The sequence below is a fragment of the Ovis canadensis genome, chromosome 14 (assembly GCF_042477335.2).
Source record: "Ovis canadensis isolate MfBH-ARS-UI-01 breed Bighorn chromosome 14, ARS-UI_OviCan_v2, whole genome shotgun sequence".
In the NCBI taxonomy this organism is placed as follows: domain Eukaryota; kingdom Metazoa; phylum Chordata; class Mammalia; order Artiodactyla; family Bovidae; genus Ovis; species Ovis canadensis.
In genome coordinates, this window is record NC_091258.1 from 21597262 (window position 1) to 21616745 (window position 19484).

General features: G+C 49.9%; 1 protein-coding gene across 1 annotated transcript in view; it reads left to right on the forward strand.

The window, feature by feature from the left end:
* The window catches only part of PLCG2 (phospholipase C gamma 2), a 160189-nt gene that overhangs the window by 129022 nt on the left and 11683 nt on the right, over positions 1–19484 (forward strand). The window contains exons 26-31 of the mRNA XM_069552534.1: positions 2647–2749; positions 4212–4421; positions 6322–6467; positions 6998–7112; positions 8039–8206; positions 13616–13704. Of these exons, the coding sequence (XP_069408635.1) occupies positions 2647–2749; positions 4212–4421; positions 6322–6467; positions 6998–7112; positions 8039–8206; positions 13616–13704 (831 nt within the window). The remainder of the gene's footprint in view (positions 1–2646; positions 2750–4211; positions 4422–6321; positions 6468–6997; positions 7113–8038; positions 8207–13615; positions 13705–19484) is intronic.

Here is a 19484-nt window from a genome sequence, read left to right on the forward strand (position 1 = left end):
GAAATGACATCCCACTCCAGTATTCTTGCCTGGAGAAGTCCATGGATAGAGGAGCCTTCTCATATTGATTATGAATGTTCAAAAAACAAAACCAAAAAATAAGAGGCAGCAGAAGTAACCAAGGTCCTGTGCTGGGCACAACCAGCTGTGGGAGCGGCTGGTGCCACCGGGAAACCAACATGCACTGTGCCCTCAGCGCACTCCTGGGAGCTCCTCACCGAGGCCCCGAGAACCTGCCCAGGGCCCTGTAATTTTACGTCATCTCTGGCTTCCTTTGGTCGATGGCAAAAGACCAGTCACTGAGGTCTGTCTAGTTAGTTTCCAAAGCCTGACTAAGTGCACTGTGATGCCAAACTCTGGGACAGCCTCTGGGCAAAACTCTGCGGGTCTGGAGAGTTGTTGTTGCACCGTTTTGAAGTAGCAGCTGTGTTTCATCTTGAACTGATCCTGCTTTTTGCTGAAGTTGAGAGAAAAAGTGATGCTCTGTAATCTTTCCTTGCTTTGTCTTCTGTGAGGCCAGAGGCCCCCGCCCTGAGACACAGGTGTGGCTTGCTTCACCCCACCCTGACTTTAAAGCGGTCCTATCGTCACTAGAGGCGAGCTGTGTCGTTGCCAGGGTTTCCTCTCCCCAGACAGCCTGTGGTGAAGACTGTGCACCAAGAAGGCAGTGCCAGGTGGACACAGGGGTCAGGAGAGCACACCTGGGGCTTGAGCTTAGCCAAGGCTTCAGTCTCCCCGAAGCATTGGCTGCGGACCGGCTGACGCCTTCCCTGCTCCGTGCCCGCCCATCCCATGCCAGCCCTTTCAGCCTTACTGCTGCAGCTTGTTCAGTGCCTAGGGGATTCAGGGCATGTGGGAGCGGCTGGAGGAGGCTGGGTGTGCTTAGATGAACTCTGGCAAACTTCACGTTCCAATCTGCCCCGGTGAGGTGGTTGCTGACCTCAGGTGACAGGCTTGTTTGCTGGTCACTGCTAGGGTTCACGGGGGCCTCGGGACTTTTGTCGGCAGTCCTAGGTGAAGGCATTCTTCCAGAAGAGTTTGGGTGTCCTCCCCGACTTGTTTAAAAAGGGGTCGCTCTTGTCTTTGGCCTGGAAAGGTGTCTCCGGGGCAGTCTGTGTGGCACCCTTGTTTCTCACATGTCCAGTGAGGGGAGAGGCCTCCTTCCTGAGTCAGCATAACAGCTGCAGCAGGGAGGGACTCGCGTTAGCCCCATCATACAGATGAGGAAACTGAGGCAGAGAGGCTTGATGGCTGGCCCACTCGGGAAAGCCAGCAACTCAGGCCAGCTTTCAGACCCGCCCCTGAGTCCAGTCCCCGCTGGGCAACTGCCGTGACACTCCTGTCACCTGGGGACTCGCCACCCTCGGGGAGTCCTGTTTCCCAGGGACCTGTCTCGGGTCAGGGGGCAGGACATGGGTCTGGACACTCATGCTGAAAGGCACCAGCGTGGGACAGTCGGATGAGGGACAGTGCAAGGTTGGGGGAGGCCGTGGGCATTCTGGAAGGTGTGGGGGACGCAGCGTCGCTTTCCTAGTCCCGGATGGAGGTCTCCAGGAAGGCGTCCTGTAAGAGTGAGGCGGGGGGTCCAGAGGAAGAGGGACCCACGGGCCTGCCGAGGAGGGAGGGGGGCGAGGGGCCAGGACAGGCGGTGCTGTGGTTCGGGGGGACCGAGCCTGTGAGCCTGGGGGCGCTGCAGCGAGGTCTCCTCCAGCACCCGGTGGCCGAGGGTACGGAAGCGCCGGGGCCAGGGTGGTGACACGGGTGAGGCCGCTGCTCAGGCCTCTGGTCTCGGCCTGGGCCTGCGGGGCCTGGGGTCAGCTGCTCACCCTGTCTGTGTGCTGCGGGTTCTCTGGAGAACAGAGAAACAGTCTTCCTCTCGGGGATGGGTGGGCTTAGATAGTATCCGTCAAGCACTCACTCGTGTGCGATGCCTGGAGCCAGGCAGCGCCACCCCCTGCCCACCCCCATGCTGAATGTTGCCACCGGTACGTGATAATCCTCCCAGGGGGTCCCTCCCCACCGTGGCCCCTGGGGGGATGAGTCCAAGGTTGGCAGGGCTTGAGAGGGAGGCCTGGTTTGGAGTTGGAGCGAGCGGCCTGTCCGCGACTGTGGGGTCCTCCAGGGGTGAATGGCTCCCAAGTCTATGGCGCGTGGTCTGGTCCCCAGAGGGCCCTTTGCACAGAGCTGTGCATGGTTCAGGGGACAGCGAGCGAGCAGAAAGCGGCCATGGTCTACAGAGAGCCTGAACTGGGACAGCTAGAATTTTGGATGAGCTGTGACAGAGTGATGTTAGTGGGCTGGATAGGGCAGCGGGCGAGAGCAAGAGGGTTAAGGAGAGAGGTGGTGATAAAGAAGAGCCCTCGTCCCTGGTATTCTCGAGAGCCACGGTCGGAGACTGAGCTTTATGCTGCTTCTGGGTCCGGATGGCGTAGTGGAGAATTTCCGCAGGCAGAGGAAGCGGGGAGCGGGGCGGGGGTCAGGGGAGGGAAAACTCTCCACCACTGCAATTTGCGCGTGCGCGAGGGCCAAGTGGAGAGACGAGGGGGAGAGTCAGAGGAGGAGGGCGCCCGCCAGGTGAGCTGGAAGAATGGGGTTTCCCGGGGGCCTACTTGAGAGCTGAAACTAAAGGCGGTTGGCTCCACACAGGAGAACAACATGAAGTACTGGGAGAAGAACCAGTCCATCGCCATCGAGCTCTCAGACCTGGTCGTCTACTGCAAGCCAACCAGCAAGACCAAGGACAACCTCGGTACCGTCTGCCGCCACCCCGCCTCCCCGCCTCGGTGAACACGGGGTTCCTCTCTGGGCCTGGCGCTGTCACGCAGCACGGTGACGGTGGTTCCTGCTCATCCTCCAGATGCCAAGTGGGAACCTTCCCGTCAGAGTGTCCTCAGGGCCAGGATGCTGGTGAAGCAGGCCCTCCTGGTATCTTTAGAAGGAGAAACCCTCTTAAAGGGTGGATTGGTTTTTTTTTCCTGCCAATGTAACCAATTATTACACACTTGGTGGCAGAAACAATATATGTTTATTCTCTCATAGTCATGGACTGAAGTCAGTATCACTGAGCTGAAATCAAGGTGTCAGCAGGGCCCCGCTCCCTCCAGAGGAGGGTCTGGACCTGGCCTCCGGCAGCTTCTGGTGGCCGCTGGCATTCCTTGGCTTTTGGCCATGTCACTCCAGTCCCCACCTTTGTGGTCACGTTGCCTTCTCTTTGTAGTCCCATCTCCCTCAGCCTCACAAGTACAAAGACTGTATGGTTTCATTTAGGGCCAGGTAATCTCCCCACTTCAAGCCTGCCATCTGCCAAGTCCCTTTGAAAGAACATGGTCTCAGGTTCCAGAGGTCAGGACCTGGGTGTCTTTGGAGGCCTGCTGCAGGAGAATTCAAAAGTGGGTCTTTGACCACATTCTCCAAAGCAGCAGGTTCTTTGCACTTATAATGGTCCTAGTCATATTTTCTTTCCCCTTGCAAGTAACTCCTGTGGTTACTTTAATTCCAGGGCAGGGAGAGAGGCAGTCCTAAACCCTGGAGTTAATGGTCGCCCGGAGGCTGGTCCCTGGGCACCTCTCGACGTCCAGGGCAAGAGGCTGGAGCTCTTAACCGGAGTCGGCCAGGCCCGGCATGTTTAGGAGCTGTCCTACCTAAAGCAGAGCTTTATCCAAACAGCTCAAGAATTGTTTGCATTTTCTCTACGCTGCTTCCCATTCTTTGTCCCTCCACAGGACCCCGTCTCCTCTCTCTATCCCCGCTTCCTGCGGGTGGGCGGTTCTCCTTCCATCAAGATGCTGGGTTCACTCATCTCACGTCTGTGACACCTTCGCTGAGGAAGCCAGGGCCCTGTCTGCATCTTCCACTCCTCAGACCTCCTCCCTGCTGATCCCTTCCTGCACCACACCTTTCTATAACTGTATCCTGTATCGCTTTGGTGGTTTCCTGCACAAGGCTGCTGGTAGTTTTAAACAAAAGAAGCAGATTACATTAATCCTAGACTAAGAAGCAGTGGGAACCCTGGGCTGCCTTTTCATCTCTGAGACTTCCCCAGAGGGCAAGAGCCCACTGCAGAACCAGTTACGACGGGATCGTCACAAGCATTTGGACATCTTCTCCGAGAGAGGTTCCGGGTTGTGTTTGATGACCTGCACATCCTGCCAGTGGTGTTAAGAAAAACTCACGAGACATAGGATAAACGTTGACTCCCTCTCTTTGTGCAGAAAACCCTGACTTCCGAGAAATCCGCTCCTTCGTGGAGACGAAGGCTGACAGTATCGTCAGACAGAAGCCCAGCGATCTCCTGAAATACAATCAAAAGGGCCTGACCCGTGTGTACCCCAAAGGACAGCGGGTGGACTCGTCCAACTACGACCCCTTCCGCCTCTGGCTGTGTGGCTCCCAGATGGTGGCGCTCAATTTCCAGACTCCAGGTAAAGGGGGCCTACTGTGGCCAGTAAATCTATGCTGGGGCATCATTCCACGCACATTCTTCTGGGGCCATCAGTGTGATGTGGTGGCCAGAGCACGTAGTTTTTCTTAGGAGCCGTCAGAGTTCAGCCAGCATGCTAGCGTGAGGTCCCATCCCTTGAATGGAGCGGTGGAGGGACCACTGGGCACGCCAGACCTTTGCGTTTGGCAGGCTTCTCGATGTAAATGACAGATGTGGTCAGTCTGATTTCAGGGAGAAAAGGAAATGCGTTTGCTCACGTAATTGAGAAGTCTAGGAGGGGAGCTTCAGGCACAGCTGGACCCAGGTGTCCGGTGGCTATGTCCTGGGCCCCCGTCCTCTTTGGGGCCATCCCTCTCTGGAGGCTTTCTGCTCGGGCTCTCTTCTGGAGATAATCCTCTGCTGGAAAGAGCCGGCATGCCGAACTTCTTCATGCAGAGGGCAGCGTTAACTATAGTGTGCGGCACAGAGGCGCTGCATGGTTCTTTCAGCCTCTTTGGAGGCCTGCTCATCAGTGCTGCCTCCTTTGTGCCTGCGTCAGACTCCACTGAGTGGACGCCATCATGTCCTCAACTGGCGCCCTGCTGCAGTGGCCCGAGGTGACTTCCCTTCATTGCTGTTGCAGATGGCACTGCCCCCCGTAACCTTGTGTGAACCTCCCTTCACACGTGGGAGCACCTGTGGTGCAGGGCAGATCCAACAGCTTTGACCAACTTGGCCCCGAGCGAAACCACCGCACACCTGTATCCAGGAGTGTCCGGGCCAAGACACTCTGCCAGACCGCCTCCATGGAGGCTGTGCGTGGGAATGCAAACGGGTGAAACTCTTTCTGGCTTCACTTCACCAACTTAGTTTCGGCAGGCGCCTCAGTCTTTGATAGTGTAAACTGGTGTCACACTGCAGTCAGAGCTTCCCTTATTGGTAACTTCTCTGAGTAACAGAGAAGTTAACCAGGTTTTCATATCCTTAAGAAACATAGACGTTTTCTTTTCTGCAGATTATATTTATGCTTCTTATTTTTCTAAGGGGGTGTAAGTATTCACAGCAAACAGATATCAGATTTCTTAACAGGTTAAAGTTACCTATCAGTGGAGTGAAACAGATTTTTCTAAAGCATGTCAGATTCTATGGAAATTTTGTCCTGGGTAAAAATGTTTAGCTTTGAGTACATTCTGGACTTTGTATCATACTCGGAAAGTTGTCCCCAGTGTGAGTTTTTTTTTTTTTTAATCTGATTTTCTTCCAATAACATGAGTTTTCAATGAATTTTTAAACCCATAGTTTTAAGTCAGATACCTATTTTCACAGCCACCTCACATTATTTTCATCTTCCATTGGGGTATAGTTGCTTTGCAATGTTGTGCTAGTTTCTGCTGTACGGTGAAATGAGTCAGCTCTGGGTACATCCCTCCCTCCCGCTTGGGCTGCCCAGCCCAGCCCTCCCGGTCAGCGCAGAGCTCCCCGGGCTCCCCGGCAGCTTCCCGCTAGCTGTCTGTCTTGTAGATGGCAGGAGCAGGCGTCAGCCCTGGCCTCCCAGTGTCCACGTGTCTCTTCCCAGCATCTGTGTCTCTGTTCCTGGCCTAGGGCCATCGGGGCCATTTTTCTAGATCTGCACATACGCATCAATGTCTGATGCCCGTTTTTCTCTTTTGGACTTCCTCCACTCTGGATGGTAGACGCTGGGTCCATCCGCCTTGCGACGGGTGGCCCAGTCCCGCTGTTCTACGGGAGAACAGTGTTCCGTGGCATGCGTACGTCACAGCTTCCTTATCCACTCATCTGCCGGTGTGCCTCCTGGCACTTCTGGAAGGAGGCCTAAGCCCTCCCTCCCCAGCCCCCGGGCGCCCTCTGGCCCCTCTCAGCAGCAGCTCTCTCCTCTCCAGATAAGTACATGCAGATGAACCACGCGCTCTTCTCCCTCAACGGGCGGACGGGCTACGTCCTGCAGCCTGAGAGCATGAGGGCGGAGAAGTACGACCCCATGCCGCCCGAGTCCCAGAGGAAGATCCTGATGACCCTGACGGTCAAGGTAAGGCCCCGCCCTCTGCCTGGGCTCCGCACCCAGATGCAGCTGAGGGTCTTCACTGCGGTGCCCGCCAGGGTCGTTGCAGGGCAGAGAGGCTGGAGGGCATCTCCCCAGGTCCGTCGTGGTCACCTCCCGTTGTTGGTGGGGCGAGTTACAGATGCATCTCTCGCTGGGCTCAGCAGGGTCAGCATCTGGTCAGAGAGAGAGAAATAAAACAGGCGCGACACGGCTCTCTGCGCTTTACTGAGGAGAGGGCTTATCCTTGCAATGGCCACTTTGAGGGGTGGAAGCTTTTTAAAACTGACCCGACTTTTAGACATTGCATTGTCTCTTTGTTAAGAGTGTCTGTCTTCTCCTGTTTGGAAACTTTCCCTCGTCCACAACAGGGAAGCGGTGGGGGTGTCCGCTACCGGAGGGTGTAGCACCTCACCAGTGACGAGGAAATGAGAATCCGCCCATGTAGACCTCTCCAGCTCTGCCCAGGGTGGAGTGCGGGTGGGCGGAATTCTAACACTTGGCTCTTGGGGTCCTAGGTACTGGGGGCCCGTCATCTCCCCAAACCCGGACGAAGCATCGCGTGTCCCTTTGTGGAGGTGGAGATATGCGGAGCGGAGTATGACAACAACAAGTTCAAGACGACAGTTGTGAGTAAGTTGCCTGGGTCCTTTCCTCACTGAGACTTCAGGCGAGCTGAGCCGTACGTTGGAGATGCTGGTCAGCGGGGCTTCACTAATGTGCTAGTGGCCAGGTCTTTCCCTTTGTTCCCCTTGCCCTCTGTGGGCAGCTCGGAGGGGCAACGGAGGGCCGCAGGACCTGAGAGCTAGACCCACCGTAGTGTTTCTCAGCCCGTCACCCACGTCAGGAGGCCTGGGTGAGGCCGCGGCTCCCTGTGCCCGTCACTCCGGGGTGTCCCCTCTATGTATCAGCCCCCACCTAAGTCCAGGGCTCAGAGAGGATGCGGCTGACTCACCCCCAAGGCTGCAGCCAAACTTGGGTGATCTGACCCCACAGCGGGCGGGGAGGCCCAGAGAAATGGCTTGTTCTGCCATTTGAAGCCTGGGAAGAACCGAACTGGGGGCCTTTCTAGGCTTGGGATCACTGGCTCCTGGTAAAAGGCAGCTGGAAAACAGTTCACAGACTGGCCGGTGAAGCTGGCCCTGTGGAGGGTGAAGGTTACCTCTTTTCCCTGTTCCCTGAGGCTGGCTCTCCCCAGTGACTCCAGAACCCACCACCTGTTCAGAGCCTGGCCCGCCTCCCCCATCAGACGAGTGATGTGGCCCCCAGCTCCTCTTTTCTTTCTTACAAACCTGTTGTTGCTCTGTGGTCCACCTCCCATCCCTCCCACGTCCCAGGGAGTTGAGATGGGAGAGTCTAAGGAGAAGTGGTCCCATCTTCTCTGCTTACTGAGGGCCAGGTCTGCGATGCCACTGGGGGAAAAAAAAAGGATCAGATCTTGGCCTAGATGTGTATTTACATGGTTGCTAAGGAGATCCACAGCTGATGGGTGTAGAGATGGTGAGCTGAGACAGAGCAGGACAAATGGGGCCCCTGAAAGAGCCTGGATCTTCTTCCAGATGACAACGGCCTCAGCCCTGTTTGGGCCCCAACGCAGGAGAAGGTGACGTTTGAGATTTATGACCCTAGCCTTGCGTTTCTGCGCTTTGTGGTTTATGAGGAAGATATGTTCAGCGATCCCAACTTTCTGGCCCATGCCACGTACCCCATTAAAGGCATAAAGTCAGGTAAGGCCCGTTTTAATTACAGCGTTCAGTTTTTCTCGGCATTGTCTTTTGGTTTGCGTTGCCAGCTTTTGGAAAGAATGATGCCTTTGTCTTGGTTTGTATTCACTCATGGGTAGGCTGAGTAGTGGGTCCTCGTGGGAGTCCCGTGAGCGGGACAGAGACAGGGGAGGGAGACAGGATGGGGTGCTGGGCGGCTCCGGGGGCTCCTGCATCCAACATTGGATTACTAGCTGGCGGTCCACTTGGCACTGTAATTGGATTTTGTTTTGGAAGCTTAGACTCTGTTGGCCTCTCCTCAGGCAGGCTCGGGGCTGGTTAGGTGCTTGGAGGGGAGGACGAGGCCCAGAGCCACGGTCTTAGGTCCCTTCTCCCTGCCTTGTCCTGGGCAAGTCATCTGGGCTGTCAGAGTTTCACCTTCCTCTTCTCTGAGGTGGGCTGATTCACTTCTGATTGTCTCCCATGCTGAGCAAAGCACAACCCCCTGCATGCCTGGAGAAGGGCCCTGTATTTCTGAGAAAAACAGCCACAGATCCTTCTGGATTCTTTATGAGGTCCCTGGTCCCTGTTTTTCAAGGATCATTTTTTTGAGAGAAAAAGACCACTCTCCTTTTAGTAATTTGTATACACTTCATGGGATATAAATGGGGAAACAGTGGAAACAGTGTCAGACTTTATTTTTTGGGGCTCCAAAATCACTGCAGATGGTGACTGCAGCCATGAAATTAAAAGACGCTTACCAACCTAGAAAAGTTATGACCAACCTAGATAGCATATTCAAAAGCAGAGACATTACTTTGCCAGCAAAGGTCCGTCTATTCAGGCTATGGTTTTTCCTGTGGTCATGTATGGATGTGAGAGTTGGACTGTGAAGAAGGCTGAGCACCGAAGAATTGATGCTTTTAAACTGTGATGTTGGAGAATACTCTTGAGAGTCCCTTGGACTGCAAGGAGATCCAACCAGTCCATTCTGAAGGAGATCAGCCCTGGGATTTCTTTGGGAGGAATGATGCTAAAGCTGATGCTCCAGTACTTTGGCCACCTCATGCGAAGAGTTGACTCACTGGAAAAGACTCTGATGCTGGGAGGGATTGGGGGCAGGAGGAGAAGGGGCCGACAGAGGATGAGATGGCTGGATGGCATCACTGACTCGATGCACGTGAGTCTGAGTGAACTCTGGGAGTTGGTGATGGACAGGGAGGCCTGGCGTGCTGCGATTCATGGGGTCGCAAAGAGTCGGGCTCGACTGAGCAGCTGAACTGAACTGATACACAGATAGTCTTTTCTCTTGATGTTGCTTGAAAACCTGGGGTCTTTTTTTTTTTTTAATTCTTTTTCAACTTGGAAACATATCAGATACTCCTTAAATTTCTGCACCTTTCTTTGTATCTGCCTTTGATTATTTCTACAACTCGGTGAGTGTGTGTGGGGTGGGGAAATCCAGGCTCCTGGGCCGGTCCCACCGTGCTCTTGTTCAGCCCCTGTGGGGCGGGGCCAGGAAGCTGCACGTGGAGCTGGCTGCTCAGCCGGCACTTGGAGAAGACCGGACAAGGCCTCGGCTGCCCCTCTGAGGACACGCACTCCCCCGTGAGAAACACTTGCCTGGTTAGAAACGCCACACTGTTCCCCTAATTTGGGAAGAGCAGTGCACACTCGTTTGTAAGTCCGAGAGGCCTGATGTTTGCCAATCCTCTGGGTTAACTTGCCCCCCCTTCCCAGCAAATGACGTGAAACTCAGCTAGTTAGCCACAGGACTTCTTCAGTCTGCGGTTCACCTCCTTCACATCAGCCAAGTCAGTCAGGCTTACAACGGATTTCTTTTTTTCCCCATAAACAATAATGTATATATTTGCAACAAATAATGTGGCAACAATGTTCATAAAACAAAAATTATAAGAGTATCAGGGTAAATAGACAAGAACCTTGTAAGGGGCACTCCCTGGTGGCCCAGCGGTGAGGATTCCATGCTTCCACTGCAGGGGGCATGGGTTTGATCCCTGTTCAGGGAACTAAGATCACACGCGCAATGCAGAGCTGCCAAACAAACAAACAAAATCCACATTGTAGGGGATTCCAGTTCATGTCCGACTCTTTGCAACCCCAGGGACTGCAGCACACCAGGCCTCCCTGTCCATCACCAGCTCCTGTGGTTTACTCAAACTCATGTCCATTGAGTCGGTGATGCCATCCAACCATCTCATCCTCTGTCATCCTCTTCTCCTCCTGCCTTCAATCTTTCCCAGCATCAGGGTCTTTTCAAATGAGTCACTTCTTTGCATCAGGTGGTGATGGATTTCTTTGTGGTAGCTGTGCCCTCCCCTTCTGGACACAGCAACCCCCAGACGCATCCCGCACGGTGCAGGGGCTTTGCTGTGTCCCCCTCCAGACGGGGTCCTGACGGAGCCCTGGAGCCCCTCCAGGACTTAGAGAGAGCTGCCGCCTTAACTGTGTGGACTCCTCTCTAAAACGCTGTGACTGAGCTTGGGGGCATTTACATCACAAAGAACATCTCAAGGATGGTACAGAGTGTGACCGGCTGTGAGATGCTCCCAGGAAGACCTTCTCTCTCCCTCCTGCCTGGGACATCCATATTCATGGAGGGCATGCCACAGAATAACAATACCTTTGTGCATAAGGCTTCAGGGGCCTTCTGAACTCGAAAATAAACCCTGCCTGTTGTTACCAGGGATGCACTTAAGCCTTTAAGCCAGCTGGAGCTCAGCAAAGAGGGAAAACAGCATTTATTGTGCTTGGTGCCTCAAAACTCTCTCTTAATCCTCGCAGCAGTCCTGTGAAAGGAGTTTTATCATTTCCGCTTTTTAAATATAAGCACTCTGGGGCCGAGAGATGTTAATTAACCAGCTCGGGGGTCACACACCTGACCGACCAGAGCCTGGGATTCAGACCCGGGAATGTCTTGACTTCAAACCCCATGTTATTCTTACTCTGCCTGCCACCTTCGGGCCGCCACGACGCCTGACCAGCCACACTGATGCTGCTTCAAGCGGTGTCTCCATTTCCCTTTCCGCTCGGGTCTTGCTTGTGTCAATCAGAAGAACAGTGGCAGCAGTTTCTAGTGAAACTGGCCAGCACCTCTCAGCCCCGTCCACTTGAAGGGCTGCAGGTAACAACGCGACTTGGGCGGTGGCAGGATGTCTGTGGACCTGGAGTCGTCCCTCCGAGGGAGGGGGCGGAGCTGACTGCCCCAAACGGGGAGGCCTGCACTGGGCACTGGGCGGGCCTGCTCTGCTCTGCTCTGCGTGCGTGGGCAGGGCACTCAGCACTGCCGTGCGTTCTGGCAGTCGATCAACACCTACACCAACAGCTTCCACAGAGACCAGCTCCGTAGAGGTGCGGAACCTTGGCCCCGTCCCAGGCCTCTGGAGTCAGCATCTGCATCTTAACAAGACCCAGAGGTGATGCACATCTTAGCATAATTCCCAACACGGATAAGGGATAAAACAGTTCAGAAAACTTCTCTGCAGCAGAATTCAAGGAGAGCAGGGTCCCCCAGAATCCTTCAACGAGAAGAGTGTGACCTGAGGGTTTTGTGCCCACTCAAGTGTAAAATCAAAGGATGGATATGTTCAAACAGGCACAGTCCAGGGATTATATGTTCCCATGAGCTTGTACTGAAGATCTCAAAAGACAGTTTTAGCCAGCCAGAATATCTAATGGAAAAAGGTCAGTTCAGTAAGGAGGTGGTGAGCGTTGGACACTGAAAAAAAATCATTGTGTATAAGTTTTACGTCACAAAAAGGACCCTGAACAAATACGGAATTCTTGTTCATGAGATTAATGCTGACAAAGAAGAACTGTGTAGATGTCTTCATCTTTCTTTGAAACAGGAAGTAAATATCACCCGATAGAGTAGTGGGTGGATAAGCGTAAGTGAAAGGTTAATGTAAGATTTAGGTCGTGGGTGTTCAAGCGTTCCTTATTGTATTTTTTTGGCTTTTGCTAAATATCAGGAAAACTAAGCCTCTCTGTGGGAGAATTATGGTTACAAAATGGAATGCTAATATTACATGCTACGTCAACATAGAAATAATAGTACAGTTTACCCAATCGGGGAAGGGAAAGGGAGAGATGCTATCAAGTTATGTAAGCATGCCAGTGTCTTCAACATAAGTGGCACACAGAGTCAATAGATACTATTTAACGATGATAAATCAACTAACAGACTAAAAGATTCTCTAAGAGATAGAAAGATAATCACCAAACAAGCCAAAACCTGACTGGCAGCCGGCACTTTGTGCGTCGCTTGTCCCAGAAAATCAGTAGATACAAGGCAAATATAAAGCTCTCAAGGCACAAATCTCTACTTACTAATAAGCCACAGGGATGTACTGTGTAACAGCATAAGGAACGTGGTAATACTGTACTTACTTCGGGACAGATGGTTACTGGAGTTACTGCGATAATCATTTCATAGTACATGCAGATGTCAAATCACTATGCAGTACGCTTGAAACTAATATCATATTGTACGTCAACTATGTTTCCATTTAAGAAAAAGCTTTCAAGTCAAAATAGGGCTACATAGTGAATCCCTAAGATAGAGTGTGCAGTGGAACCTGTAAGATTCAGAATGGCTGGTTAGGGTACTATTCTCTGTGATTTTAAGGGAAACACACACTGCATAGATGATTTTGGAAAGCCATTAACAATGGTTCCTCCTATAATAAGAGGTATGAGTGGGTGGGAACGAGACGTTAATTTCTGCTGTCTATTCAGTTCTACTACTCCATCAAAACAAGCCAAACAACCAACCTTTAAGATGTGTTGCCTTAAACATTACTCACTGCGGAGGGGTGTGGGGAATGCAGCCCCATCTTAACCCTCTCCCTCAATAAAAAGAAACATTTAAATGACCGGCAGACACAGGTCCTCGCTACAAATAATAGGGAATGGCTTTTAGGGGAGGATGATCAACAGGGCAAACTGCCAAGGGACGGAAAGATTTCCTCCCACTGGAAATCTTTAAAAACACTCGCTCGTCCCAAGCCTTGTACATGGCTGAGTGAGGAAGATGGACGTGGGGATTCATTACTTCTTTGTGTCTTTTGGGCTCAGGAATATTTAAGGGACTGAAACCACAGCTGTAGAGGGTCTGAATTCAGTGTGCAGTGCTCTGTGGGCTTTGATTCTTCCGAGTCATCTGCATTTCTAGGGGGCAGGCATTTTTAACTTCATTTCTCCGGCTGGACCTGGCAGTCAAGGCTGTGTTCTGCAACCCCGCTCCCCAACCATCAGGTGGGGGGTGGGGGGAACCTCTGGCTTCCAGAAAGGAAGTCAGCCCCCCAGCACGGGGCCCTGACCTCTCTGCTCCATGCACTGGGCACGTGATCCCTGGGTACTGCAGGAAAAGCAGAGATCTGATGTGAACTGGTTTGTTTTTTCGACCTGCAGGGTTTAGATCTGTGCCTCTGAAGAACGGCTACAGTGAAGACATTGAGCTGGCGTCCCTCCTGGTTTTCTGTGAGATGCGGCCAGTCCTGGTGAGTGGAGAAACACCAGTGGGGGCTCACAGAGCCACGTCTGCGGCGGGGGTGAGGTGGGGACGACCACTGAGTGTGGCTGAAGGACTTTGAACACATGTGAGAGTCACCTAGCCACATGCGCCATGCCGTAAAAGGAGGATTCCTTTAGCTACAGATTTCCTCCGAGGTCCTCAGGTTTCCCTTCCAGCAGCCTGTCTTCTTGCAGGATGCCGGACGGGTCTGTGAATAGGGTTGTGTCATTGGAAAGAGGAAAGCTCTTTGGAAGTTTCGTGCTTTCATTTCAGCCAGAGCTGGGCAAGACGATGCTCTTTTGGGTAAACTTGCCCTTCCGGCGTGCTTTCCTCCACCTGGTACTCTGGTGGTTCCTTCTGCAAGCGTCCCATTGAGTCTTTTTATGGCTTGTCCTGCGGAAGGAAATTCACAGACGTCAACTTCCCATAGGGAGCGGCGCTCCTCTTGTGGTTCTTTCTGCTCTTGGTGGAGCCTGCCTTCTTGGTTCTTTTGGTTTGTCGAGGCCTTGAAGATGCACAGTCTATGCTGATGAACCAGTTTGGGTTTGGCTTGGTGGAAAGGCCTTGGCCAATTTGAACTATGAAAGAGGATGAGATAAGGTTGGTCGGACAAAAGGTTAAGTAAGAATGCAACACCGAGCAGTGGGTAGTTCAGGTTTTGAGTTTGATTATGGTGTGTGTTGTCATTCTGGGGGCTTCCCTGGTAGCTCAGCGGTAAAGAATCCGCCTGCAGTGCAGGAGATGCGGGTTCGATCCTTGAGTCAGGAAGATCCCCTGGAGGAGGGCATGGCACCCCACTCCAGTACTCTTGCCTGGAGAGTCTCATGGCGAGAGGAGCCTGGTGGGCTACAGTCCCTGGGGTCACAGAGAGCTGACACGCCTGAGTGACTGAGCACGTACACACGTGCTGGTGATTCTGGAGCCTCAGAATTTTCCTGACGGCCACTCCTATAGAATGAAGCCCACAAGGGCCCACGTGTGGCCACCACAGTCTCCCAGGATCCTTCCATCCCCTTCCCACAAACCTCAGCATGGGCCAGGTGAGTCTGCGGTCACCCCAGTTCTCCTGGGATAAGCCTGGTCAGTGCTGCCTGCCTCGTTTTATCACGCTTTCGTTTTTTGTTTTTAAGCAAATTGCAAGGTTGTGGCAGGTCTGTTGGCACCATTTTTCCAACAGCATTTGCTCTCTCCGTGTCTGGGTCACATTGTGGTAATTCTCTTATTTCACATTTTTCCTTGGCTGTCATTATTTGTTACGGTGGTCAGTGATCTTGACTGTTAACTACTATGTCTAGTTCAGATGAAGGTTAGCATTTTTTTTTTTTTAGCAGTGTAGTCTTCTCAATGAAGGTAAGTATATATTTTTTAAAGACATAATTAATAGGCTATATAGTATGGTGGGAAGGTGACTCTTTTATGTACCAGGAAACCAGAAAATTTGTGTGACTTGCTTTATTGTGGCAGTCTCCCAGGTGTGCCTGGCGAGCTGAGCACATCCAGCGGGGAGGGAGATGGCAGGGATGGGGTGCCTGTGAACAGCCAGAGCCATCGCCCACATGGCAAAACCTCAGAGAGAATGCCAGGCTTTCTGCATACCTGTTTGCCTTCCGTTCAGTTTTTACAACCTTGAGAGTTTTTCACTTCAAAGCATTTTAGAAGTATCAAGACGGAAGAGGATGACAAATACAAAGCACAGTAGGTAAGGGCCAGAGAGCCTCAGGGACAGTGTGTTGGTATAAAATAAGCTCATGATGATGAAATTGTCTGAAAAGGATAAAGGGATGGATAATGGAAGGTTTTCTGTTTTGAAACAAATTTTAAGTGTTAGTGTTTTAGACTCTGTCAAAGCACTGTTTATATGAAAATTATAGTTTTCACTTGAGCCTTAAACTATGGATCCAAAAAAAAAAATCACCTTTCATGATTCTAAGTGGTAGAAATGCTTGGACAGGAAAGTTTTCAAGTCCTTCCTTTCCTGGTGGTCCTTGTTGAGCATTTGTGTGCACTCTGCTCTGCAAAGCTGTCATAAACAGTCTGGAAGCATTGTAAAGAATTTAAATGATACGCATCGCTGGCAGCAGGTAAAATTAGTATATTAAAAAGAAAATGTGTGTATTCAGGTTTGACCCTTGGTGAGGGAAGCTTCTGTTGGGGAGGTCCCTGAGAAGGGAGCAGGGGGGAGAAGGGGCGTTGCGTGGGGTTCCCAGGGAAAAGCTGTCTGAGAAGGTGCGGGTTTCATTGCTGCTGCAGGTTCCCGAGCTTTTAACTCCATATGTCACCTGGTTGTAAGGCACTCACAGGCACCACTGGGTGTCTCTGCCCACACTGTGATGAGGGGTGTGTTTGGGAGACCTGGGCATTCTGGGTGCCCAAGGTCTAAAAAGCTTTGTCTGAGCAGATGATTGATCCAGCAGAGCTGAGATGGGGTTTACTCATGAAACACTGGCTGAGGTAAAGAGTTTAAAGCCCCAGAAAACTGTCAGTGAGCACATTGAGCCCTTTCTGAAGAAGCCATTTAAATGTCACAATCACGTATCAATTCTGTTACTCTGTTAGCTGTATGCATGGTTTACAAAAAGTATTTCTAACACCATTTTATTACCTCTGATGTTTAACTTGACAAGTAGGGAAAGGAAGAAAGGAGGATGTTGGGAAAGCCGCAAACCACCTGCACATCACTACTGTTGCCATTCTGGTGTCCTTCCTTTGCCTGGCCATTTTTTTGCACATATTTTCATAGTTGGATTCATATAATATGTATGAATATGTGCCCTTCTTCCACTTCACAAATGATGCTAATAAATTTTCCATGTTACCGTGATTGTCAAAGCCATTAAATCCCTATTTCACCGGGTAGAAGTCCTTAATTCATTTAGCCTTTCTCCCACTGATGGACAGGTACATTGTTTTGTACTTTTCTTTTTTACTTTATAAATAATGAAGATCTTCATATATCATTGATTAAAAATTATTTCCTGAGGCTAGCTCTTTGTAATGGAATAATAGCTCGGGGGCGGGGGGGGGCCTGTGGGCGGGGAAAAGACCATATATTTTTTGATCCATGTCAACTTGTTCTCTGGAATAGTTTCTTTTCAGTTGTATGATCTCCGATCCTGCTGTTGATTGAAAAGGGCCTCTTTTACTCAAGTGAGCTAAACGTGTGAGATTCGGAAGCATGGGCATGAGACAGTGTGGAACCTTGAACAGTCACCCTAATCCTCATCGATGGGCAAGGTGGCCGTAGCTGGAGGGTGTGCTTGAGAAAACTGGCCACCCTGGGACCTTTTAGGATGGATCCCCGGGTGGACTGGGCTGGCTGGAGCAAAGGTACAGGGGTGGGTGGCCTGGTTGGAAAGACCAGGATCTGTGCTTCCCGCTGAGGCTCAGCTGGAGCAGATGTGTGGATTCACGTGTACCCCCTGGAAAAGTGCTAACGGGGTGCACACTCCTAGAGGATGAGCAGGGGGTGCTACACTCTGGACACATCAAGGCAATAGAGACAGATCCTGTGGACATGCGATGTTTCAGACACAGTGTGCGTCCCACTCGAGAGAGAGCTTGATTTCATGATATCCTAGGACTGAAAATAATCAAATGTATCAGCAACACCCAGGAATACAGCCATCCTAAAAGGTTTTAGCATTTATGCCTGTGAGGTCAGTAGGCAGAGAAAGCATCCTGGCCTGGGAAAGTTAATTCTGATATTGTGATGTACAAAGGAAATGTTAAGAAACTGAAAGCAACCATTATAAGAATTGAAAAGCAAAGGAGGAAAAAAAAAAATAGAAACTTGACCAAGAGAGTAAAAATTACACAAAAGGATGAAATAAATTAAAGAAAAATATAATAATTAAAATGGAATGGATATAACATCTTTGATTAGGTGAATGGCCTGGATTCTATTAGAGAAGAAGCAAAGAAATGGAGCAGTGCGATGTTTAAAAGAAGGCAGTCTACAAAAAGGTTACCCTCCCCCCTCCCCCCAAAAAACCCCAAACAAATAAGAATGAAGAGTTACTGGGAAAAACTGTGAAGAAAAAGTTAATGCCAAGTAGAATTTAAGGGAGGAAGTGCTAAAGAGCATTAAGAGGGACAATATATAAGGACAGAATGTTTACAAAAAGGATGCACAAGTCACAGATGTTTAATTAGAAACCATCATTACTGTGTTAAACATAGAAAACGAAAGCTCATACAATAAAAATGTTTACCTGACTGAAAACATCTTTCAGAATTTGGATGTCTGGTATATAAAAAAAAATCACCAAGGACAGATGATCAAACTAATGACTAACAAGTTAGGTTTAAGAGAGACACACTTAGGTCCTACACGTGGGTAATGTACATTGTTTTCTTCTGTTTCTCAAACTTGACTGAGTTCTTGGTCACAAAACCTGAATAAATTATAACCTGATAAAGTTGGAAAGATAATAAGATGGAAATAAGAGGGTCAAAATATTCCCTATTTGAAAATAAGGAATTCTGAGATGAAGTAAATCAAGTAGATTACCCAAAAGTAGTAACCACATTTTATGCCATAAGTATATTTAGGAAAGTCCTTGCCTTGAAACTGCATAGAGACTGAATATTTATTTAAAAGAAAAAAAGAATAAAGATAAATCAACTGAATGAAACAAATGCTGATTCATTGAAAAGATCGATTAAATAAACCCTTCGCCTGCTTAATAAAAAGGAAGAAAGTAAGGGCAAAAACATACAGCAGTAAATATTGAAAAGGAGATGGAGCCCCAAAGAGTAAGATAAGTAAGTTTGAAAACCTAGGGCAAATGGGTGACTGCCTTGAAGAATGGGCTAAAATTGTGTCAGGAAGCAGTAGAGACCTTGGCTACTAAGTCCTATCGAAAACGCCTGAAGGGTAATAAAGCACCTATCAGGTAGTAGATGGTGTTAGAGCTGTATTCAATCTGGGTTTAAATAACACAATTCCAATTTTAATCTGCTGAAGTCAACAGATAACCAGAAGTGCTGCCGTTAGCTTGTCTTGAAGTTGTAGAACTTTCACATCAAAACTGGAAATAGTATGCTTCCTCCTCCACCCATAGATCAATGTCAGTTATGAATACAGACTAAAATTCTAAAAAAAATTAGTAAGTAGTTTCCAACTATTTACTGGAAGAACAATATATTACAAGTAAAGAATGCAAGGATGATAATGTAAGGATGGTTTATCACTAGCATAGATAGCAACAGAGAGAGCAAAATAATACCTTTAGATACAACAAATGTAACCAATTAAAAGAAACAATATAAAGTGTGGTAAAGAGATAAAATTTTCTGCTCACAAACTATGGCTATATAGTTTTAAAAAAGGACCCCAATTTTAAGGAGACTTGTTTATTTGTTGTGTATTTATTAAGTCACTGTATTCTAGAAATAACAGTTGGAAAAATAGGATGGGAGGTAGGGACAGATGGGAAATGTCACTCATGATACTGACAAAGACTGTAACATGGTAGACGGAATTTAAATAAGAAAAGTATAGGGCCTATGGTGGAAAAGCATGAAATCTTACTGGAAGACATAAACCGACCTGATAAGCAGAAATATATACCAACCCTTCCAAAATTAATGTTTGTTTGATGTAAATCAGCAGTATCAGTATAAACTCAAAATACACACACAGAGGTATAGAGAAATGAACACATTTGCATTAGTAACTATACGTATGTGCATACGTACCCAAACTCTAGAACAGCTGAGACCCCAGTAGCAACAAGCACATCCAAGCACCCACATCTTCCTTTC